This window comes from Suncus etruscus, chromosome 13, assembly GCF_024139225.1.
Source record: "Suncus etruscus isolate mSunEtr1 chromosome 13, mSunEtr1.pri.cur, whole genome shotgun sequence".
In the NCBI taxonomy this organism is placed as follows: domain Eukaryota; kingdom Metazoa; phylum Chordata; class Mammalia; order Eulipotyphla; family Soricidae; genus Suncus; species Suncus etruscus.
In genome coordinates this window covers 30,154,579-30,181,198 of record NC_064860.1, presented here as the reverse complement: position 1 = coordinate 30,181,198, position 26,620 = coordinate 30,154,579, and the positions used below count along the sequence as shown (strand labels likewise).

At 38.0% G+C, this 26,620-nt stretch overlaps 1 protein-coding gene across 2 annotated transcripts in view; it reads right to left on the bottom strand.

The window, feature by feature from the left end:
• Nucleotides 1–7,388: 7,388 nt before the first annotated feature.
• The window catches only part of LOC126026168 (kalirin), a 549,871-nt gene continuing 530,639 nt past the window's right edge, over nucleotides 7,389–26,620 (bottom strand). For both annotated transcript variants that reach the window (XM_049785867.1, XM_049785868.1), the window contains exon 34: nucleotides 7,389–8,820. In XM_049785867.1, coding sequence (XP_049641824.1) covers nucleotides 8,758–8,820 — 63 coding nt within the window. In that variant the 3' untranslated portion in view covers nucleotides 7,389–8,757. The remainder of the gene's footprint in view (nucleotides 8,821–26,620) is intronic.

Sequence of the window (26,620 nt, the reverse complement as noted above, 5' to 3'; positions counted from 1 at the left end):
TTCAAGGTAATACCAATGATGTCTAAACACATTTTCAATATTAATAAATTTTAGCTTCCACTCCCTGCCCTAATACTTCCTTTGATCCAAATGCATAACATAATGACCATCCAGATTATCCAGATTTATGATTATTTCTCCTTCAATATGTGAAAGTTTCAGGCCCAATGAATGCCATCACTGACAAAATAACAGAATCCCTGGATATTTTAAGAGATAGAATAGCACTCCTATTCCAACATCCAAGAAATGGTAGCCACATGAAAAACTCTGATCACTCTATATCTAATAACAGTTTCTGTGGCTGTCTTTAACCCATAGCAGGTATAGCTTATTACCAGAATCATTGGTGGTCAAAACTTGGGCCAGGATAGTCTTGTAGAGCCAGAAAAAATTGTTCAAAAACAGATATCGTACCAGTCCTTAGCCCCTGTCTTGTGAGTTCACTAACAGTCCATTCTAAACCAGAATGAGGACTTTAGCAGAGCCTGCCCCACAGTTTATTGTTGATCACACCTGGAGTCATTCCCAGATATGTGCTGCTGAAATTCAAACTGGAGTCAGCAGGACACAATTCAAGTGCTTAGACTCCTATTTTATCTCTCCAGTTCTGACCAAAATAAAAAGAGTGACCAAAATAAAGTAAGTTGTGTCAATGCCACTCTCTGAGGCTCTTAGTTACCAGAACTAAAGTTCTGTTATTTATCTGATTGTACTTTTGGTGTTTGCAACTTGTTTTTCTTTAGAGACTTTAGAACACATTTAGAAGGTCTTACATCCTCAAGAGCACCTTTACTGGCATTGAATCCCTAATCTACACATGTGTATTTGGGCACACATATGCACACACAAATATACATTGCTAGGTCATGGTCTACATCTGTTTTTTCTTCTATTTTTATCTTTCTTTCTATTATTATTTTTTTTTTGGTTTTTGGGTCACACCCAGCAGTGAACTGGGGTTACTCCTGGCTCTACGCTCATATGGGGCCATGTGGGATGCCATATTCAAGCCACCGTTCTTCTGCATGCAAGACAAATGCACTACCTCCATGCTATCTCTCTGTTCCTACATCTCTGTTTCTTATGGAATCTTTTATACTAACCTAATAGAATCTTTTGCATTCCATTCCACTTCCATTAATCCAATATATATGTATTTTGTAATAAAAGTATACATGTTTATGGAATCTATTATGCTGAGTGAAATAAGCCAGAGGGAGAGAGATAGATGCAGAATTGTCTCACTCATCTATGAGTTTTAAGAAAAATAAAAGACATTCTTGCAATGACTTTCAGAGACAAAAGAGAGGAGGGCTAGAAGTTCCAGCCCACTTCATGAAGCTTACCACAAAGAGTTAGAGAAATAAGTACATTGAGAACTATCATAACAATGTGAATGAATGAGGGAAGTAGAAATCCTGTCTAGAGCACAGGCGGGGGTGGGGTTGGGAGGAGGGAGATTTGGGACATTGGTGATAGGAATGTTGCACTGGTGAAGGGGGGTGTTCTTTACATGACTGAAACCCAACCACAATAATGTTTGGAATCAAGGTGTTTAAAGATATTTAAAAAGTGTACATATTTATATGTATTATGAGATATGTGTGTATAATGTTTTTATAATAATATTTATACTTTTATTTATAATAAATAATATGTGTATAGATGTAAACTATGCAGTCTCTGTGTTATGGGGGCAGGAAATATTTTAAGAAATAATGATATTGGGGCCAGAGTGAGAGCACCACATGTAGGGCTTTTGCCTTATATGCAACCAACCTGGGTCTGATGCCCTGGCATCCCATATGATCCCCAGAGCCTGCTAGAAGTAATTTCTGAGTGGAGAACCAGTATCAGTATCTGAGTGGAGAGCATCAACAGGTGTGAACCCCCCACCAAATAATAATGGTATTTGTAATATGCTCTGGAGTTGAGCTCAGCAAAAACATTCCGAGTTGGTCTTTCATCAAAATAGAAGTTTTCTTGGAGGAGTGGTTTCAGTAACACCATGTTAGAGATCACTACTAGCTCTTTGTTCCGTGATATTTAGTAGAGGTGCTTTGGGGAATCATTTGCAGTGCTAAGGATCAAAATTAGGTCAACTGTGTGCAAGGAATACTTCTTATAGACTGCACTATTTGTATCCTCAATATGGGATCTTTAAATAATTCAAGCTTTATGACTCTCATATATTTATTTGTCATGGTACATATGTGGAACATGACAATACAGCTGACTGAAGACCTTCTGCTACTCCCTCTGCCATGTGTTTGGTCTACTGATGCCTACCTACCTCATGTGTTCCCAGAACTATGGAGTGGTGTTCCTGCCTGGCTCCACTCTTCTTTTCCCAACTTATTTCCTTCCCTAATAATGTCAACTTTATATCGAAGTCAAAGCAACTCAGCAATGAGGTTTCTTTCAGCATATAATGAATATAGAGAATAAAAATAGGGAGAAACTGTATGGGTTTACAATGCACATCTAGAGTATGCTTGGATGTTGACTCAACATTCAGACAAGTATAAAATTTACAAAGTGACTCTCATATGCCTCTTCTTCAAGAACAAAATGGCTGTCATAGGATATATACACAGAAAAAGTACTTTGATAAGTGCTTGTTGATTGAATCGACTCAATGATTGTTCTAGAGGAGTATGTCCAAGTGAAAATAGAGTGAGATACAGTTTGGGAAATTAAGCTCTGAAAAATTGACATCCGTGGTTATTAAAATAGCATGCAAGTTGAAGATTCTATTACTTGTAACATCTGGGTTCAATGGAAGTGAGATGCAATGAGAAACCTCATTCACTAAAAGAAATCAGCACAGAACTGAAGAGAAGGAATAACGTAGTAGGATTTCTCTTTCCTGACCAACAGTCTTTCTGCCATGTTAAAAAAAACCTGAGGTCATTCTCTATTAGGTTGGACAAAATACATTCTTTTTGTGACCTTTAATGATTCAGAAAACTTAAAATTATTTCTATGAATGAAATGAAAGCAATAGTGCTTATAATCAAAATGCTATTTTGAAAAATTGCTTTCTCTTCCAAACCTTTTCTGATACAATGCCATTTAAACTTTGGAAAGTTTTAATGTGTGCTTTATATATACCATGTTCCCCCTGCTCAGGTTGCTTTATAATGAATATTTCAAGTTAGTCTCATGAGTTAGCATTTTCCTCAGTACAATGCCTGGCATTAGTAGAGCTGTGTGTTTATGGCACAGGAAGCTCATGTGAGGATTAACTCTCACATATTTAATTTACTTACAGCAAATGGAGTTTTGAACAGAACGAAAAGGCTCGTGTTTTCTTTCTTTCTTCTTTCTTTTCTTTCTTTCTTTCTTTCTTTCTTTCTTTCTTTCTTTCTTTCTTTCTTTCTTTCTTTCTTTCTTTCTTTCTTTCTTTCTTTCTTTCTCTCTCTCTCTCTCTCTCTCTCTTTCTTTCTTTCTTTCTTTCTTTCTTTCTTTCTTTCTTTCTTTCTTTCTTTCTTTCTTTCTTTCTTTCTTTCTTTCTTTCTTTCTTTCTTTCTTTCTTTCTCCCCTTCCTTCCTTCCTTCCTTTCTTCCTTCTTTCCTTCCTTCTTTCCTTTCTCTCCACTCCTCCCCTCTCCCTCTTCTCTTCCTTTCTTCCTTTTCTTTCTACATACATGTCTCTGTAAGCATATATACATACCCCAGATTCTAATAGCTCAGGAGTAGAGGCCCTAAGGGAAGTCTAGTGTTAGAAACATGGATGGGAAATGGTTATTGGACTTGTATAACTGAAACTCAATCATGAATAACTTTGTAAGTATCTCATGGTGATTCTATTAAAATTTATTTTAAAATTGAGGCTGAAGTGATAGTGCAGCAGGTAGGTTGTATGTGGCTGACCTGGGTTTGATCCCCAGCATCCCATATGGTCCAGTGAGTCTGCCAGAAGTGTAGACCCAGGAGTAACTCCCGAGTACCACTAGGTGTGGCCCCAAACCCAAAACCAAAATTAATTTTATTATAAAACATATTGCCCGCCTCCAAAGAAAGATTGTGGAGGAAGAGAGCACTGCCTAGGCAAAGAGCAATTGGGGTTTTCATTCTTAACAGCACAATGGAGTTCAGATAACCACCTATTTCTCAATTTTCTTATCTATAAAATATAATAATGACATCTAACAAGTTTACTGTGACAAGGAGATTATTGTGTAAAACAGCTTGCTAAATATTGAAACCTAACCACAATCAGGTTTGTAACCAAGGTGTTTAAATAAAAAATATTATTAAAAATATTTTGAAAAGCATCGATGGCTTTAGTGACAAATAATTGGTATTTTAATTTGTTATTATGTTTGTTAATAGTTATTTGTTAACAAATAATTGTTGTCAGCACCTTTTCAGGAACTGTTCTTTCCCTAAATCCTCAATGCTTAGTTATGAGTTTTAATTTTTTTTTAAATTATCCCCATTTATAAAATACAGATTTCTGGGGCTGGAATGATAATACAGCTGGTAGGACACTTGCCTTGCACACATCTGAGTTGGGTTGATCACTGGCATCCCATATGGTTTCCTGAGCACTCCCAGAGTAGTTTTTGAGTGCAGAGCAAAAAATAACCTCTGAGCATTACCAGGTGTGCTTAAAAAAAAAAGACAAAAGGGGCCAGAGAGATAGCATGGAGGTAGGGCATTTGCTTTGCATGCAAAACGATGGTGGTTTGAATCCCGGCATCCCGTATAGTCTCCCGAGCCTGCCAGGATCGATTTCTGAACATAGAGCCAGGAGTAGCTCCTGAGCACAGCCGGGTGTGACCCCAAAACAAAAACAAGCAAACGAAAAAAAAACAACAAAAAAAGACAAAAAATTTAGATTTCTTTAGTTGTCTCTTCTTCAAAAATAGCTAGTTTGAGAATATGCATGGGCTCTAATGAACAAATGTGTCTGTTCTCAGGTAGTAGTTTCACTATAATAGGGATGTTACAGTTAAAATAGCTTAATCTAGATTGTTCATGGAAAATAGAAGCATTAAGATTACATGTGAATTATTAGAAATTTGAATTCTTGGATTCATCTTTGACCTAATTTACTATATCATAAACTTTGGAGGTTCAACTCAGAAATCTGTGGGGTTTTTTTCCCTTTTAATAGGTTTGGGCTACACACAGTGTGCATACTCCTGGCTCTTTTCCTAGAGGTTACTTATAGTGGTACTTGGGAGACCAAATGTAGAGCTGAGCTTAAACCATGGTTGGCTACAGGCAAGACAATTACTTATATTATTTCTCCAGTCACAAACATGTGTTTTGATAATCTGAGGTATGGATCATTCTGATGTATGCTCAAATTTGAGAATACTTGGAGCTGAAAGGAGAAAAGGGAAAGGGGGTGGGAGCTAAGAAATGCCCATAAGACACCATTACTTTACTGAAGATGGTAGGAAGCAGTTTGTGGGACTTTTCAATTCATACTACATAGTGGTTTGTAATATATGTCTCTGATGGAACAGTAGTTTTACTAATCAAAACCAAACCCCCATCCCTGGAACTCTTATATATATCCTTTTCTTTTTGGGAGGAATTTGGGCCACACCCAGAGGCACTCAGAGTTTACTCCTTGCTCTATACTCAGGAATTACTTCTGGAAGCGTCAGGAACCATATGGGATTCTGGGGATCAAACCAGGGCCAGCCATGTGCAAGGCAAACACCCTATACACTAGAATTCTGGCGCTAATCTATAGCCTTTTCTTTTTATATCCTTTTCTTATTTTCTTTGTTGCATTTGTTTCTTTCTAATATTCTGTATTGTTCTTTTATTTATTATCTGCATTGTCCTGTTATAATGTATGCTCAGGAGGGAAATCATTTTCACTGCTGTGTCCCAGTCTGAGAATTGTGCCCATTACCTAGTGAGAACTGAGTAAATATTTAAACTGATGATAAATGAGTTTACATGAGTGGCAGGGATTAAGGAAATCCATATATAAGGAAGTTAAGAGTATGATCTAGCCCAAGAATAAGAATAGAGTTTTGAGGTCAGTTTTTATTCTGCCATTAACTTGCAATATGTTCTTGAGAAAACAGCATGTCTGGGCCTCAGCTTTATATGTTAAACTCAATATTTTAAGTCCCTGCCAGTCATAATTCAATCATGGATTACTGGGTTCTTATATGTTTCCTCTATGATAAATTCTGAGAGGAAAGGAGTTGGATCTGTCTTTCTCCGTCCAGTTCATCATGTCCAGCACTTGTAACATTCAAGTATTTGCTGTGTGAGCTAATCCTAAGAAAAGCAAATGGTGATCTCAGCCTCATCAGCTATGAAGATGTGGGTTACAAAGAATGACCTGTCAAGACTCTTACCACAGGTATAGGAACTGGCTTTGCTCCCTCTCTCTACTCTCAAAGGTGTTCAGAATTGTGCAACTCAAATTAAGTGAAGACCTTGGGTAATATGTGAGGGATCATCCAACATGGCAACTAAACCATCAGTCCTGGGCTTTGGAATCATATGTGTGGGGACATATGATTCAGGACTTTGTGTTCAGAGACCTGAATTTGAAGCATAGATCTGGTGCTCTTTGTCTTTCTGGTTTTGTATATACTTCTTTTAGCTTCAATCTTTGTCCAAAGAATGAAAACAGTCATAGCTGACTCTAAGGATGACTGTAAATAATACAGAGGAATTTATAAATATGCACCAGGATCATTCCCCACATTTAGTAAGAAGGATGCACAAAATGGAAACCCCACTTGTCTGGTTCTGCCATTTTTTTCTCTTGAGAAGACTGCTCAACTTTGCTCCTAGCCCATGTAGGTACCCTAACCAGACTCAGTTTAAGGGGGCTAGAAATTAGAATAAAAACATGTTTTCTAAAAATTGACCTTGAGAAATATTTAACTTCTCCTTTGTTTTTATTATGTATAATGGGATTTTGAGATGACTTGTTATCAAAAGGTGCAATTTTGTGCAAATAAAGTGTAACAACTGATTAGAGTACTATTGAGAAGAATTTGAACATTGCTGTCTTTCTTTTTGGCTGCCCTTGTCTCTCATTTCACTTTGCTCCATCCTTCCACCCTGGCAGAGTGATTTATTCTGTTCCTGCCTTTGTCCCTCCAGTCACCCTTTCCCATTCCACACCCCCATCACACTGACATATGGCAGCCATCTTTATTCAGAAAAACAACTCTGCTGCGAGGCAACTAGAAGACACAATTGCTGTGGTGGACATGACTTCTATCAGTGCCTGTGATTGCAGTGTTGCCACCATCATGCTAGATGTACCCTCACTGCTTCTGTCCCCAAGTAGACAGACCTTTCTAGAAAGTGGAATGGGGTGGATTCTTGGCAAAAATAAAGGGCCTCAGCACTCAACAGAAAGTGTTTATAAATCATTGTATATCAACAGCCTGCTTCAGAATCATTTTATTAGAACACATTCAAGAAAGTGACATACGGGGGTTAGGGGGGAGACAGCAGCAATTCTCAGTCATGCAAATGCCCATATTAAGTTCTCCATTGGATTTAAATTCAAGTACAAAGACAGTCCTTTCCTGAGCCAGGTACAATTCCCCAAAATGGCACTCTGCATCTAGAGTGCGCAGCCTTTGCAAAGTTCAGAACACTGAACAAGTCCCATCCTCACAATCAGATTGTGAGGTACATGAAGTGTAAACTTTCAAAACTTAAGGAACCCCTTTAGCCAGCCCTCCCCCCTAATCCAGCTGGGAGAAGTCAGCCCAAATTTGGGAACTCTTAGAAATAAGGTTTCGTTTATCGAAAATAAAGGAGTGGGCCTTAAAAAATTAGAAAATTAATATATTTATATAGAGTAAATCATCTTTGTATCTTGCTTTGGGGTGGGATTTCCATGAAAGTGTATCAAGGACAGGGCTCTCTCCTGAGTATCTTGGAAATGGGAGGACCTTTTTTTATTTTTTAACCTTTTATTATGAAAAAAATTGCAAACATATACAAAAGTAGAGAGAATGGCATAATGAAAGTCCACATACCCATCATCTGGTCTCAACAATTTGCAATGTGTAGCCAGTTTTTTGTTTACATTCCTCCCACCCTCTCCCCCACAAGCTAATTTGGAAGCTAATTTAGCTGGGAGGTGGTCTTTCATCCAGAGACTTCAGGAGCAAGTGAGGTTTAGGGAGTAATTAGAAAATCCTGGCAAAACCTGCAGAGAGAACATGTATTGGGGAAGTGAAGGTTGCCAGTATATGGGAACAACTATAGTGAACCCTCACTTCCATAAGTCATACCCATAACTTGTCTGCCTCCCTCTTGATCATGAGAAGGAGGTAAGTTAGATCAGAAGGATGGTCCAGACTAGGGGCCACAGACAATAGAAACTTTCAACCTGGGGGAAAATTTCCAAAGACAAGAACATCCCTCTAATGATCTTTCTTTCCACTTACATGGTGGACTTTAGAGCATCAAGGGTAGGGTTGGGGTGGGGTGGGGTGGGGGATCTGGTATTCAGACAGGGCTTCAGAGAAGTGAATTGGGTCATGAGCCTCTCACAGGTCCCTTCTATTCCATCATATTAGACTTTGGAGAAAAGCTTGCAACCAGCAGAGAAGTAGGGAGCCCCCAGGGGGAGGCCCATGGCCCAGTAGGCAGATTTTGCTTGGAACATGTTGCCCTCTGAGCAAAGGCTGTAACCCAGATCAGCCCTGCCAGAGCAGTCTCAAGAGAGGTGGGTGGTGGGAGTCCAGATGGGAGGTCTCAACCGGGTGAGCTGCAGGGACAAGTCCCTGGTTGCGCGCTAAACGTAAGTGGAGAAAGGATCTCCAGGTCCCAGGTGCCACCGAGGAGCAAGGTTGCCATCCTGTTAAGAAAAGGGCCGGGGCTCTGTGATTTGCATATAACTTTGCAAAAATCTACATGAGATCCCATAGCCTTCTATAGAGAACAGAGTTAAATAATCAGTGCAACCTACTGTATTCCTAGCATCCAACACACAAGTGCAACCTGGCAAACACACAATAATTGAAAAGGAAGCAAGGTGCTGTGGAGAACAGGCATGAAGGTTCAGAGGCCGTCAACCAGTGCAAGATCCAGGTGAAGATTGCTGTCTGGTGCTTATTCTAACTATTGGCCTCACATGCATGCATATTTCCTGTTGTGAGTATCCAGTAGAGCAGTGAAAGAACAATGGCCTCTCAAGATCCCATTGTCTGAGGAGAGCAGCCAGGAGTAATATGAATAGGGCGTGATTAATACTGAGCAGTTACCTTCAGTGTTTATTTCCTACCCTGCTTGTTTTCAATTTTTTATGTCCTCTTTTTAAAATTTTTAAAAGTATCTTTATTTAAGATCTCTACACCTACCAGCAAGATCAGCTGTGGCATTCAGTGGGAGAAAGAAACTGCTCTTTGTGTTGCCTCTCTTTCTGGCAGTACGACTCAAAGTTATTGAATTCATGTTGTTCTAGAGTCTGTGACATATTACTGCTTATAACTCGGCCAAGGCATCCAGCTGGCTGGTGTGGGCTGCAAGGCTGGAGGACGGGCAGAAGGAGCAGCAGAATGTCTATCTGTTGGTGCTCAACTCTCATGTTCTAGTGTAGTCACACACCCTCCACTGAGCTAACTGCATCAGTGATGAAATCATTGCTTTTTGAAGAGATCTGGCCTCTCAAAGAGAGTTAACCCAAGAGCTACTATAAGAATAAAAATTATATATACATATATGTATATATATATATATGTACATATATATTCACTTTTGATTTCCCAAGCAATGCTCAGGAGGTCCAGTGGCTCCATCAGCAATTCTCAGCCAACTGGACCATGGGCTCAGTACAGAAGCCTGCAGATGTAGTGCTGCTTGGAAAATTTCCCAGGCCACCCTGGCTGTGCTAGAGGCCTCCAGGGCTGCATCTTATGATGCTTGGGGACCATGTGGTGCCAGGAATCAAACCTGGTCACACTAATAGCTATATTATCTCCCAGCTCCAGGAGGCAAATATTTTTAAAACAACAGTGATTCAGCCAAGAGAAATAATTAAGCTAAACAGAAGGGTATGATCTTATATTTAGAGATGGGAAGAAAAATTTCAGATCTCTAGCTGGGCAAAAAAATGTGTGTGAGGGGAGAGAAAACATCAGAATCAAGTTCAAAGGAGAGTCATTTTGGGCTTTGTGAATGAGGAAAGGATCTGAGGGCTGAGGAAGGTGGTGTGTAGTGAAGATGTTAATGAGCATTGAACCCCTGAATATGAAATCATATAACATTAATGGAGATCAAACTTTGGCACTGGCTTAGCTGGTTTCTCAGATCACAAACTGTCATTATCAGTTTAGTTTATAGATGTGCTTAAATAGTATCAAAGTTATGGTGGTGGCAGAATCTAGAAGTTCAATACAAACTGAATTTGACATTCTGCTCATTACACAGCAACTAACATTATGAAGTGAGAGGACATTAAAAAGATTTCTATTGGCATTATTATTCATGGCTAATAATTATTAGGTGTTGTTCACATACAAACTAAAGTGCTGAGTATCTGGCATGCATTATCTTGCTACAGAGTGCACTAGAACTTGTGGGGTAGGAAATACCATTATCCCATTTTGCAAACAGAAGACAGCAAAGTCCTGACCAGGGTCATACAATGGGTGCAGTGAAGAACGTGAAATGGAATTGTCTTGACTCCAAATCCATCTCTAACCATTGTGATATATGTTCTCTTTAAAGGAAAAACTTCTCTGATAAATATTTGTAGCATTGTGTTTGTGGATTTCAATGTGTTCTGTGTTTGTTCTCTAAAACCCTCAGCAAATTTAGATTCATTTGCATAGGAAACCACTATTTTATTTTATTATTGGGAAGATTCTTGGTCAATCTAGGGTACTCATGGATTATTGTTGGATCTGTGCTCAGGGGTCACTCTTGGTGGTGAATTTGATGCCAGAGACTAAACCTGTATGTGACACATGTTAGCTTCTATGCTTACTATACACCTGAAACCATTATTTTATATAGCTCAGCAGTACTTGAAGAAATAGTTAAATCCATGGAACTTTAAAAATGGAAGCCATTTGTGATCTCAAAAGATTATTTGGTGGAGAGGGGAAACTTGAGGGGACTATTAATGAGTGGCAATACTCAGGGCTTCTATAGAAGATGGTGGCTCAGCACTCAGGGATCATTTTTGGTAGAAATTGGGAGATCAGTGGGTGTCAGGGATCAACTGGGTGAACCACGTGCAAGGCTTACCTGATATACTAGCTCATCATCCCTCCCAAGATGATTCTTTTTATTGGGCCAAACCTGGCAGTGCTCAGGGGTTACTCCTGGCTCAGAAATCACTCCTAACAGGCTCAAGGAATGCTGGGGAACAAACTAGGGTCTGTCCTGGGTCAGCTGCATGCAAGGCAAAAGCCCTAATGTTGAGCTATCGCTCTGACCCCCATAAAAATTTAGATTACTGGTAAAAGTTTAAACAGAAGTATAAAAGAAAGGTCATTAAATATATATATTTGAAATGCTAAGCTATTATTTAGAAAGCTAGCTTGGAATTCATATGTGTATTCTCTAGCATTCTGACATCTAGTTCAGTGGGCAAAGATAGTGACTAGGATAAACTTTGTAAAAATCTTCCCATGTAATTTAAGGGTCATCTTGCTCAGACTCCAAAGCACAGAAAGTCTTTTTGGGGACATACCCAGTGGCACTCAGGGTTTTATTCCTGACTCTACAATCAGAAATTATTCCTGATAGGCGTAAGGGACTATATCGGATGCCAGCGATTGAACCTGGGTTGGCTGAGTGCAAGGCAAATGCCCTACCCACTATGCTATCATTCTGGCTCCCAGGATGTCTTTCTAATGTTCCGGTCAAACTACTTTGGACCAGCTGAGTTTGGCAGCATTTCAGCTACAGCTTACAGCTAGTTTCCAGGTATCACTAACCAAAGCACTTGTCTTTGTGTGCTTTGCATGATGGTAAGACCCTCGTGAGATCCACATTAGTTAACAGTCTATTAACCAGAGTTCCCCACTCTTCCCTTTTGTGGGCTGGGCAGGAGTTATAGTGAGATTTCTTCCATTTCCCCTGTTGAGGTTCAGCCTATTCACAAAAATTCTTTACTTTCTTGTACCATAGGTTTAAATCTAACACTAAGTACTCATCATAAGAGGCTTCTATTCCTGGATGCAACAGAGACAGCATTCTACATCCAGTGTATAATATGTGATAATATGCTATAGTTTTAAAGCTTTTTTGATTTCATAGTTTTGAGGCAGCCATTTGCAATATATTCTAAAGTTAATTTTCAGCTGACCGTGTTTGAATGCTTCTATATGATGGATGAGGAAGCCAGAGGGGCAATGATACTCCCAAAATACAGTAAATGTCCTCTCTAAATGCCTACTGTGCTCAGGCAAAGGAAAGAGGGAATTATTCATACATGAAATACGCAGAATAGGAAAAGGTCTTGGTTTTAAAATTCAGGTATTGTCAATCACTTATTTGGGAAGGGGATATGACAGGATTAACCCCAGTTGAGCTAAAATAGTATGTTTGAGTGTATATATGTGTGCATGCATATCCATACATATATGTGTTTAAAAGAGTGTCCCAAGGACTAAACCCAAGGCCACAGTAGCACATGCTCTACCACTGAGCCACTGAGCTCTGCCTCCCATCTCCCATGTTACTTTGAATAAATGTGTGCCCGCCCTCCCCAATCAAGACTTGGCCAGTGGAAGGCAGAGTACACTGCAGGTGTCAGGAAGACACAGTGACTGGATTCAAACCTCAGCTTTACCACTTTCTGGTTTGTGTAACTCTGGGCATAGTATTTAACTTCCCTGGTGACAGTTTGCTCCTCTGCAAAATGAAGATAATACTTACCTTGAAAAATTGTTGAAAGGATCAGATGAGAGATTATACATAACATACCAGACTCCTATTAGAAGTGAGTAAGAAATATATATGCTATGTCAGATGTTTGTGTTCTGGATAACTTTCTTAGAGGTAGCCTTTGTGTGTTTCTTGGTGTGCTGGGTTAGAGAAGGGATTTCTAAGACTTAGGCCCTATGTATCCAATTAGGTGGGAGTAAGGGGGGTTCATTTTTGGTGAGGCCAGGAACTCTGTGTTAAAACTTTACATGGAGTGAACTCTAAAAATATTCTAATATATAGTTTAAGGAGATGTTTTATATTTTAAGTTTCAAATTTTGAGCAACATTGGAGTCCACCTAATTAAAAACTGTGATAAAAAGCATGTAAAATATACATGCAAAAATATACCATGCAAAAAGAGAGGACAAAAATATATAAATAATATTTTATAATAAAAAACAACAAAGAACAAAAAATAATATTTTGTTTTAGCTCTTTTTTAGAAACTGATTCTGTGACCTTTCTACTTGCTCTTTCATGTGCTTTATGCTGCCTGTAGGGTCTGAACTCTATTTCTGGGAGTCTTGGTGGTAGCTGATCATGATGACTCTAGAGTTTTTCAACTGAATCCTCTGAAGGATTTATGGATTGAGTGGTTCAGAGATGAGCAGGGGAGCTTTGTCGGGTTCCCTCTCAAGAGACAAGCCAGCTGCCCCACCTCCAGAACACTGGCCCAGCAAAAAAAAATGTGGCATGGTAAGGAAGCATCATGGCCCTCTTGTCCCCCTTCTATCTTCCTCTATTCAGAATACCTCCGAGAAACCAGGAAACCAGGAAATGTGAAAGCACTATCCTTGAAAATATTTGTTTCAGGTAATTTTTTGGTCTCTAGTTCAAGAAGATCAGATACTTGCCTCTTTACAAAGAATTGTTTTTTGTTTGTTTTATTTTGGTTTTGGGCCATATCCGGCAATGCTCAGAGGTTACTCCTGGCTCTGTACTCAGGGATCACTCCTGGTGATGTTCAGGGACCATATGAAATGCTGGAAATTGAATCTGGGTTGGTCATATGGATGGAAAACACCCTACCACTTATTATTGAGCCAACCCAATTTACAAATAATTTTTATCAGAAAATCTTCCCTTTGTTGGTAAACTGTGAAATTGGGGGGTTATTTATGACATAACATGAACCATATCCTCTCCCATGACCTCCCAACTAGCCTGTAGGGGTAGCTCCTTCCTTCAGGAAGGCTCTTTTTGGCATCCTAACCCACATGGAGTCACTCTGGAAACTACTCCCTGCCCTCTGGGAAATTAAAAGCAAACTCAAAATACATCTACTTTCTCTTTCCCACTGAACATATCTTCATAAAATCTTGCTATAGACTGGAAAGTATATTTTAAGCTTTCCTTTACATTCCCATGTCTCAAATAATCTGAGTTACAGGAAAAAACCTTTCTCAGGTCATACAGGAGACTAGCTCCACCTCCTGTCTCCGAATTTCTATTTTCTTTTCTCTCAGAGTCCAAGGCTCCTGACCTTCACAACTCACAGCTTTAACCTTGGTGCTGGGCATGTTAGCAGAGTATATTACACTTTGAGAGGCTGGGAGGTCAATCACCTGTTTTCTACTAGGCACCTGCAGGCAACCTGTCCCTGCTTGAAGCAGGAGGTTAACTTCAGTAGCTATGGAAGGATTTTGACCCTTTTTGTCCTTTAAAATAATATTATATTTTCCTTTTTTGGTATTAAAGGTAATTTGTCTTATAGAAATTTGGTAAAAAGTGATCATCCATAAATAACTACTACATTTTGGTGCATTTCCTTCATATATACATGCATGCATACATATATATCAATACATATATATGCATATATCAGCACAAATACACACATATATACACATGCAGTTTTTATTTTAAAAGATAAATTATTTTCATATTTTGAAGGAAAGACAGAAAGACTGCAAGCACATGGGAAAGGAAAGCAAGTTTAGGCTGTAGCACAGGCCGGTTCTGTACCAACCCAATCCTGAGAGACTGAGACATACCCATCACAGTCTCAATATATCATGGGATAGATAGCCAGAGGCAATATCCCAATCTCTCTCCTAAACCATGTCAACAGCACTTCTCAGAAAGCACATGGGAAACATACCCACAGACACACAATTCCAATTTTTTCACAGGCAGAAGTAATACACATAAAGCACCTCACCCCAACAAGAAACTGTGAGCACTGCCAGTGAGTGCCTAATTCTGTCCTATAGCCTCTGTGAGTCTTGTCTTAATGGATCCTGGGACTCAGCTGCCAAGAGAAAAATAATCTATGGGAAACAAGAGCAAAGGAAGATACTGCTTCACAAGATGCTAAGTGAAGGGACACCAGAAGTCATTCCAAGAAGAAGGCTTATTCCAGCAATACTCTTTCCGAGCTCAGAGCTGCAGTATAGATTGGTAAACAAAAGGTGATTATGATTTGAGAGGTTGTTATATCTTAGTGAAGATAATCATAGACATATGCCATAAAATGTATGCTATAGTGGTCTGCAGGAGCAAGAGAAGCAGAGGTGGATCAGGAACAGAGGAGTGGGGCCTGTGTTTAGGAAGTTCCAGGTCCTAAAAAATGTACATAGTTTGGAAGACACACTGCTTCTGAAGTGCCAAAATAGTTTTTACATAAAAATCTAATCAATGCCAAACTTATATATGTGTAAACACTGTGTTGTTCAAGGGATTCATATGTCAGGATGAGGAAAGAGAATGAAGAGCTTACAAGGCTTAGTGGTGAAACTATGAATGGGAAGCTTTGGCAAAGGAGCAGATGTAGGAGATGGTGGTAAGCTTAGCTTCAGCTCTGTCAAGTGCAGTGAGTCATCACTGATGATGGGTAACAGTAAAAGGCAGGGAAAATAACAAAGGGCTTTAGAATTACTGGAAAGAGAACAATTTTACAATAGAAAAGGGGGAAAATGCAAAAATGACAAATAAAACATAGAACATATGTCTTGGATATCAATGGACTATTGTTTAGAGAGTTGTTAACAGCAGTGTATGTAGGGAGTTTGATGATAGAGTGGAGAATAAATTTGCAGAAATAGAGAATGTTCCCATGAAGCAGGAGTTGAACAAAGTGGGAAAGCTGTTATTAGGCAACGTCAGTGGGCATTGCAAAAGACAATAGCAGCAGAAGTAAAGCATTGAGTAGAGCATTATTTACTTGAATGGAGGTGTTATTTACTATGTGTCAGATGCTGTGCAAAGGAGAAAGTATCATTAAGACCAAGGCATGATTGTCAAGTAGCTGTTAATGTAACATGGGAGAAAGACACACGGGCAATAAGTCATTTGGAGAGTGCAAATTGGTTGAAACATAACTATCCAATATCCATCCCTTTCCAATAAAATGGTGGATTCATAGGACTCATGGATTATAGTGTATAAAACAGGTAAAGGTCTCTAAAGGATCTTTGTAGGAATGTATTATATAAATATTTCTGGAGCTGGCCTGAGCTTTATCCATTGTTAAATGTGCTGCTGAAGGCTTTCACAGAGAAGTACAAGGTTGAAAGAAATGATTTAGGAAGATGAATTGGTATCAGTAGAGAAGAAAATGTAAAGAAAAGAATGACAAAAAGTCAGGAGGTCATTTAGAAGGCTACTGAAATAACTTAAACAAAGTGTGGAGTGGCCAAGGTGTGATCAGGGTGGTGTGATAGATTTTAGGAGGAAATTTTTCTCAGGATTTGACAACAGATTATCTGAGAGGATGTCAAAAATTAATCCACAGACATACAATTGAAAATCTGGGAAAAAATACACTTGTTCTTCCCTAACAAAGGGAAATAAAACCAGGTTACTGGTTTTTAAAAGAAGTAATTTCCTGGTGCTTTTACTCAGAAAAGCCAGATTTCAGGTTGAAGACACCCATCAGTAAACATGTTTATATCACTTGATAACTGTTTATCTGATGATTTTCAGGTTCCTCAGTAGGATAGGGTCTAAGCTACTTTATTTAACTGATGCAACTCTTCCTAGAACAATGTCTAGAACAGGTGCTCAAAAATGTGGTAAGTAAATGAATAATGATTAAGAAGTTACCATGAGGATCAGAGTCACTTCAGAGATAAAAATCTTTTTCTCAGGAATTATAGATGAAATTACAGAACTTATTATGAAAGGTGGGAAGGGATATAAGAAAAGAATAAGTTGAAGCTTAAGTATGGCTCTCTTTGTGGGCAAGAAGTACCAAATATGAAGTGTTTAATAGCAAAAAAAAAGAAGAGAACTACTGATGGAGGAACATATAAAGAATAAACTTCAGGGAACTGAGTGATAATATAAAGAAAGAGTACTTACCTTGTATGTGGTAACCTGGGTTCCAAACATGTTTCCCAGGCCCTGCCAGAAGTCTTCCCTGAGCACAGAGCCAAGAGTACTTCCTGAGTACCATGAAATGTGGCCCCAAAGCAGAATATAAATAAATGATGAACTTCAGAATACTATGCCTTTACTTAAACTCTTTGAGTTTAGAGCAAGATTGAGAGAATAACAAGGGCATTGGTACATCAAAGTGAAGATAAAGTCGATTATATATCTGTAATGCTAAAAAATCTTTTGGTATTCTTGGGTGCTATTCAATAAAGAAACTAAAATTTCCTTTAAATTATGTCCTGTGTGCTTTAATGGTATCCCAATTGATGATTCATTTAGTCTTACTCCTACAGTTCTTTTCACAAGTCCTGCCCTTTAACCTGCTCTACTTGGCATGCCCCAAACTTAGCCAATGCTTTCCTTTTTCCCTTTTTTCCTCTCGCTGTTTGATCCATTCACGACTGTTTTCCTGCTCCCAACATCAATAGTGCTCAGACAAATATCAAAGCTTTTCTATCATCTCAAATAAGAAGTTAGATTTTTTAAAATTATGTTTGGTCCCAAACTCCCTTTTTTTTTCTTGGGTTTTTTTTTTTGGTCACACCCAGTAATGCTCAGGGGATAATCCTGGCTATGAGCTCAGAAATCGGGGGACCATATAAAATGCTGGGGGATCAAACCACAGCCCATCCTAGGTTAGTGCACAAGGCAGACGCCTTACCACTTGCGCCACCACGCTAGCCCCATTGTTCCCAAATTCTTACTTATCTCATATTAATTCACTCAAAAATATTTATTGAGTATCTCCTAAATAAGTACTGCATTACATTTGGTGATGTAGTGTGGAGAACACAGAGCATGTCTTTGCCAATATGGACTTTTCAGCAAAGGAAAGTTGAAGAGTAAGGGGTTGAAGAGTAATATACAGAATAATGTGGGTATCTAGAATTTGATAAAAGAGATCATCTTGGATGTAGAATGAAGGGAAATAAAAGTGAATGCTTAAGACTGTTAGAAGGCTTCTTCCATAAGCTATGTGGACTAGAGCAAATGACACAGATGCTCAGTAAAGACCTAGAGTACAGTACTATTGGTTTTGATTCTCTTTTCTTTCTTTTCTTTCTTTTTTTCAGTAAAGGCCACAAACAAGTGTGTTCACGGGGACAGGACAGAATAGGGAGAAAAATCAGAGCTATCTCTTTGGCCTCACGTGTGACTTCTAAAGCACAGTACATTGAATGAACACAATTCTCCCTCCTACTGACAATCACAAATATCTATAAGAGTAATAGTTATAGTGTCATGAAAAATACAAGAATGTCCTTAGACGTAGATGGTTATATAGCATTCTTGTTGCCTTCACTAAAGAAAACCCATTATTTCATGCTTCCTTTACCACTGGATTTTGCTTATATAATTCATCTGCTACCTTTATTGTTGTGAGTAGCCAAGTCTTTATAGCTATAGTGCTTTAATCATGTCCTCTTCTAATTCTTTTATGGGCAAAGTAACTATTTGAAAAGACAGTAAGAGTTACATATGACTGTATATTTTTTTTGAGTGAGCATCTATATTTTGGGTAAGCATTGAGGTTTAGTTTGGGTGAGCACTGATACTTAGTTTTGCTTCCTTGCAAAAGAAGCAAAACTGACATTTCTGTCAGAGAGCTGAGCTTCATCTGTCATTTACTATATACCATATTTTATTACTTTGTGTTACTTGTAACATCAAATATGGAACAAAATCAACAAATGCACTTTAAAAAGTCAACTAGTTCTTATCCTTTAATTAAATGAAAGCTATATCTAGGGATTAAAAGAAACCCACTACATATAAATTTTCCTATTCTGTGGAGAAACTATTTGGTGGAGAAAGAATAGTATTCTTTATAGTGATAAGCTGTTTTTTAATTTTATAAATTATAAAATATAAAAATATCTCAGTCTACATGCCTCTAACTTACTAATGTATTGCTTTCAAAATTTCACTCTATGAATTACCAAGACACAATAAAAAGAGTAATAAGACTAGCCACAGAGAAAAAGCAGATATTTACAACACATATAGCCAACAAAGGACTAATATCCAGAATATATGAAGAAATCTTTAAATATGTAATATAATTCAGATAACCAAGTAAAAAGGCTTAAACAGAAACATTATAAAATAGAGAATAAAAGGCCCATAGAAATATATGAAAAAGGCATTAAATCTCATAAATAATAAGAAATCATTATGTGTAAATTAAACCCACAAATACATATTACTACATACCCACCAGATTTTCAAAACCGTGGAAGTCTGGTATTATCAGGTATGAGTGGTATGTAAAACAACAGGAAAATCCCAAATACATACTAGTAAGTGTGTAAATTTAGAATCTAAATTTTTGAAAAATAGTTTATATCAAAAGTTGAATAAATATAACACACATATACATATTTACATACATACATGTGTATATATGCCTACACTTAGAAAGTTCACTCCTAATTTAGACCCTGGAGAAAAACAAGTGCATGTGCAGATGGAGAGATCTATATATATAAAGTTAATATTTATAGCAGTGTTTTTCACAATAACCCCAAACATCCCAGATACAATCAGATAAATATAATGGGTATAGTCATACAATGGAAAACTACATAACAATGAAAATAAATGAAATGTACATATCAGCAAAGTTGAAAAGCATAAAAATGAGGATTAAGTGGCAAGACACACACAAACCATACCACATAATTCTAGTCATATATGTATTTTCAAAAAGTCACACTGAAACTATATTCCTCAGGGACACATACATGGCATGTAAAATTAAAAAGAAAAGGATGTTCTTATTATGAAGTCAAGAGAATGGTTACCTTTAGGGGAGAAGGACAGGGTTGTGACCAGGGAGGGGCACACAGGGGACTTCTGGAAAGCTGGTAGAGTCCTGCTTTCGTGACCTGCATGGTTATTACATGTATGTTCACTGCATGGTTATCACATGTATCTTCACTTTATAATTATACATTTAATTACTTAGTAGTTTTATCAGCATATAGTCATTAACACTCTAAAATGCTTTAAGGTTCAATATAAATCATATCATATAATTAGGAACATAGTTTATGCACATAAATAAGAGAATAAATAACAGTTATTAATCAGACAAGTCCAGCAGCATTGTTAGGTAATAATGTAGGTTATATATGGTACATTCAATAGTTAATAGAAAATAATGTTGTAATATTAGTAATGAAACAAAACATACACAAGAAATAATGTTTAAGGATTATTTTAAAAGGATCTGATATCAGAATTTTTAAAACAAGAGTATGTATTTATATGCGAGACTCTGGGACACTGAGGTTCCTACATAGTTGCAGGGAGTACAGACTGGAATCACCTTCACAGAAGTGAAGTAATAACATTGGCCACATGAAGCATATTCTACCTAACGCACTAAATCTGTGCCCAAGACATTATCCTGTTCATATGTTTACAACTAGCAAGTGTAAGAAACTATATGAGTTTAAGGATATTAATGACAGTCCTATTATGATAAAAGATTAAAAAGATACCACACAGCAATCAACAAGAAACTTAGTATAAAATGCCATTAAAAGTAGTAGAGTAATGGAATAGCACCAAGAATTAGACAAAAATAACAAAGCATTTTGAAATAATGACCTAGTGTTTTACATAAAAAAGGATAAAATAGTATTTATGAATACTTAGGTTAACTGCTTGATTAAATGTTTACAAAAGAATCAGCATAAGTTAATTTATTATTATTATTTTTGTTTGTTTGTTTTTTGGGTTTTGGGCCACACCCAGCAGTGCTCAGGGGTTACTCCTGGCTGTCTGCTCAGAAGTAGCTCCTGGCAGGCATGGGGGACCATATGGGACACCGGGATTCGAACCAACCACCTTTGGTCCTGGATCGACTGCTTGCAAGGCAAATGCCGCTGTGCTATCTCTCCGGGCCCAATTTATTATTTTTAAGGAATGTTTCTAGAGTAATACTTATATACTGAATTATGTTTATCATTGTTTCAAATACTAATTTTTGAAATAATGAAAAACAAAAATTACTTATATAATTATAGACAAGTGTAAGAAGCTCTGCTAAATATTTGAAAGGGATTTCTTGTTTTGTTTTTGATTTATAGACTACATTTGGTGATGCTCTGGGGTTAATCCTGTTCTGCAATCAGGAATTATTATTCTTGGCGGTGCTTGGAGGACCATAGGGGGTGCCAGGCATCAAATCTGGATTGGTCACGTGCAAGCACCCCACCCGACTGCTCCTTCCACTATAAAGGGATTTTAAAGTAGTTTCCATGAGAGCTAACAGCCTAGTTAGAGGTATAATTCTACACAAAACAAAATATTTCTTTTGATAAAATGTATCAGCAGCACTGCCTCTTTTATTTTAAACATACTGTCTATGATTATAGTAATTATTTGGGATTCAAAATTGATACAAAGAAGGAGAAATATAGAGGAGATAAAGTGCAGGGTTAAATTCAATTTTCCATTCTGGAACAAAAGCCTCTGGTTCCCAGGCTGATTTGTTGTTCAAAGTAGGCATTTCTGTTACAAAATGTTGCATATTGTGTGGTAAATATGCATTTTTTTTCTGACAGTCAATTCTGTAATTTCTTTGTTGCCTACCTAGCCTAGCAACCGGAATAAAGGAAATACAAATACCAATTGTCTCATTTCATAAATTCACAAAACTTGTATATAGCAGTTTTATTGATTTTATATTTAAGATACTTGAATCTCCTGATACCTGCTCATCCACAGACACTCAAATTCTGTTCAATACAAAAATGTAATCAATGCATTAACACACCTGACAATATTTTTTAAATTATTACCATAATTTTAATGTGAATGTTAACGTTTTCTATTAATAAGTTTTTTCTTGGTCATGTATCAACCTTAATGCCTACTAATTTGCCTTTAAATAATACAACTGAACTTTTGATTTTTGTCTACATTTCCCTATTAAAGTATTTAAATTTAAATGAAAGAATTTAAAACATAGGCTAAAGGTTTTGTTTTTTTTTTGTTTTTGTTTTGGTTTTTGGTTTTTGGGTCACACCTGGCAGTGCTCAGGGATCATTCCTGGCTCCACGCTCAGAAAACATAGGCTAAATATTTTTCTTTGGGGATTTTCCAGGAATTTTTTACTACAGGAAATGATTACATCCAAATAAAATAAATACATCCAAATTTGATTATCCCGAGAGAAGAAAAATTAGAGTGCACCAGGGATTAGTTTCTACACTGCACAGAGCTGTCCTTTAGCAAAGAAGTCTCCATTCTTCATTCATTTGATTTTTATCAGAATAAGTTTTCTTTTTTCTCAAAGAATGTTTTTATTTGATATTTCTTTTTATAACAGAGAAGAAGTATAAATATATTTGGGGGTCAAGAGAATAATTTCTGATCTTTTCTCCTTTTCTAGACTGGCCACCTACCAAGAATAGAACCTTCTCTAATGAGTAATCTACAGAGGGCTGCTACTAATCAAAGATGAGAGTGGGAAAATGTGAAAAGGAATGTAGCACCCTGGTTTGCTTGGTTAAGATTCAGAGAATTGGGATAGTGGGTAAAGCACTTACCTTGTAAGCATCTGACCCCAGTTTAATCCCCAGCATATGGTAGGCTCTTGATCACTGATAGGAGTAACCCATGAGCACAGAGCCATGTGTTAGCCCTGAGCATAGCTGGGTGTGTCCTCCCCATAAAAAATAATCAGAGAATTAAAAAAGAAAAACTATCTTCAATAACTCCCAAATGATGTTTTGAAAGACTCATTTATTTTTTTGGTCACACCCAGCATGCTCAGGCATTACTCCTGGCTCTGCACTCAGGACTCACTTCCGGCAGTCTTTGGGGAATATATAAGATGCTGGGGATTGAACTATGCTCAGCCATGTGCAAGGCAAGTGGCCTACCTGCTATACTATCTCTTTGGACCCTGAAAAAACTTTTTAAAGAAAAGTTCCAGTGGTGTCAGTCACAGAGACAAACTGAGGCAAAAATCAGAAGCATGCCTCCAAAGTGGGTTTATTTAGACTGCATCAGCACAACAGAGAAAGATATGACCAAGCCTCTAATATATTTTCTTTCTCTACTCTCAGATCCTCCTGGTCTAGAAGGGGATCTTCTCTATTTTGGGAGCTCAGGAATGGCCGATGAATTCATAAACAGAGATAACAAAGGCTATGCACATCAAAATCTCAAGGAAGGGGAAACGTAATGAAATTTTGATCTCTTCCACTGCTTATTAAGTCTGCCATTCATGTATGCATATGGGATACAAGGTGTGTGCTATAAAGCCTCCATGAGGTAGACAAGATTGTATAAGTAACAGCAAAGTCTTAAGTAAAACTTAAAAAAAAAAACTCACACAAACCAACAATATGGGGCCAGATTGCACAGTGGTTAGAGTATTTGCCTTGCACACAGCCAACCTTGGTTTGCTCCCAGGCTTTCCATATGGTCCACAGAACCTGCCATGAGTAACTTCTGAGTGCAGAACCATTAGTAACCCCTGAGTGCCTCTGGGTGTAGCCCCAAAAGAAAAATAAAACAAACAAAAAACAGTAACAAATAAACATTCCTTTAGCTGCTAGGTAAGTGGTGAGCAGAAAGCAAGAAAATAAGTAGTAAAAAAAACTTGCTTTTTATTTCAGTGCAAAATCACATCCACAGGGGCAAAAACTTGCTTTTTATTTCAGTGCAAAATCACATCCACAGGGGCATGTCTACTTTTACCCTGGGGGTCAGCAGAGAGAAGTGTGTGTGTGGATCAGTCCCTATGCCTTCCACGACCAGCATCCAGTGGTGATTTAACTGCCCTCCTCAATTTCTAGGCAACAGATATAATCTTTTCTAAATTAGCCATTTCCAACAGAATCAACTATAGCACTACATTAAACTATAAAAAAGATGATGAACACTTTGAATTTGGAAGACAATCATATACCCTAATGTATGGGGAGGTAGAAAAGTGATTATTAACTCTGATACAAGGATATAATTGGGCTCTCACCTGAATCGTTTGGGACACACAGAGAGAGAAGGAAAGACCCATCATGGTGGATTGTAGGTGCCTGCTATTGTTCATGCCTGCACCATTCTGCATCTGCTTCTAGCAGGTTTCTCTCAACAGGAACGAAGAGGGCTAGTGGTAGACTATATCCTCAGTGGGCACATATCACTCACTGTTGTGGGGAAGACCCTAAGCAAGTCTTCCCTGCAAGTTTATTCAAAGCACCCCAGAGAGCAGAGACAGAGACACAGAGACACCTCTGTGTCTCTCAGAAGGCTGATTTCTGGCATCCCAACATGACCTCATCTAAAAGTCACATGCTTTGCTCCATCAATCCCATTACACTACACTTGCCTGAGCCAGAGTGGAGAGGTGAGGAATAGACACTTCTTTAGGTAAAACCAATCTAAGCTTAAGACCAATAAATCCGAACATAAAACCCACTTGTCTAATCCACAGACTTTTCCCAGGAAGTCTACTTTATAGGCACAGGAAACCAGGCCAAGGTTTATAGTATAATGGATGGGTAAAGATAGGTCCAGTGAAAGACGAACCAACCATCATTTCCAAGTCATATTTACCTGCTCCATCTCTACACTCACTGCTTTGCTCTAAGTGTTGATTTCTGGCACATTTTCTGCTTGAGGTTTCTAAAAGTGTTCATCTTCCTACCCACCCAGAGTGTGGTACTATACTCCTGGGGCCACTATTATTATTAATGAACTCCATGTATTTTGAACAGTGTTTCCCCAGCCTGTTTGTCCCCATCATGACTTTATTAAAATCTATTCTGTTCTATTCTGCATTCAGAACTTTTCTTTTTAAAGGACACAGAAGGAAATTAAAAAGTAAAAGACAAACCGAAAGCTCTGTACAGAGTACTTCAGTAAAACTTCAAAAGCAGCCACTTCACTCTGCATGTGCTTTGCAAGCCTTGCTTTGCCCACTGCTCTTTCTCTCTCCCCACACCCTCTCCTTCTCTTGCCACTTTCTTCCCAGCGGAATTCAGAAAGGTGGGAGATGTACTTACTTGGTTCTTGTTGGCCTTAGATTGCCGCCAGCTAAGCCACTTTAACATGGTGTTTTGCTCTCAGATTTTCTTTCTCTTTCCACCAAATTTTAAGACATAACATTTGAATTTAGGCTGGGCTGAGGTGGACTGATCTGTGCTAGAGCCTCATGGCTCCCTGGCAGCTTACAGGCAGGGACCAGTCTTGTCACATCTCAGTGCTTCCTGCCAAGATCGAAAGCCTATCTGGGAATTGGCCTTGGAAGGCTTGAAGACTTAGTGAAGGGCAGGATCACACCCAAGTCAAGGCCACTACATGAGTCATAAATACTTGATATCAAAGAGTACTTGAGAAGCTATCTTTTTCGTTAGCTTACTCTAGCCTCAAAAAACACAGGACTGGGCTACAGAATCACTTTGTAGTTCACAGAAATTCTCTATAGAAATCTCTGTAGGAGAGATTTCTGAGGGCAGAATGATCATAGACCTATATAGAATATACAATATACAATATATATAATAGCATTTTTTCACTTAAAAGGATCTACAAATTTCTTCTGTAATGAACTCCAGAGTCATTACAGAAGCACTATATTTATAAATCAAATTTAACAAGCAGAGGCCAACTTGGATTAGAGTTTTAGGCCTGCTATTAGCTGGTTCTGTGACTAAGTGGAAAGTATATTGTTCTTTTTAAACAGGACTAGGTCATCTAGGAGATTCCTTTATTCCCTAAGAGTGTGTCTTCAAATTCTAAACTCACCCATGTCAAACCTGTCTTTGACCACTCCCACAGCTGTCACTGTGTGACACTGTCATAGATCTAACCTAGCAGCACTTTTTTCAGTTACTTCCATTTTTGTAACAGTAACCTAGGCAAGGTTACCAGCAGATATAGTGAAGCTTTGCAAAACCAAAGTGTTAGTCAGCAAAGCACTCTGCCTTCTGCCTGTGTGCATCTGTGACTGAATACCAGACTTATAAAACTTGCTTGATTTTTCAGGTCATTGCAACTTTAAAGATGAGTTTCTCAAAAGAGGTCTTCAAGCCAGGTAGTAAAATATTGAATAAAACATGCTATTGTGAATCTGGGAAATTGGTGGTGGGAATGTTGCACTGGTGAAGGGGGGTGTTATTTACATGAGCGTAATCATACAACTATAATCATATTTGTAATCACGGTGTTTAAATAAAGATAATTATATTAAAAAAACATGCTATCATGGGAGAGTACTGCATGAACCAGAGTGGTACCTTTCTTTCTTTTTTTTTTTTGTTTTGTTTTTTTTTTTGTTTTGTTTTGTTTTTTGGGTCACACCTAGCATTGCTCAGGGG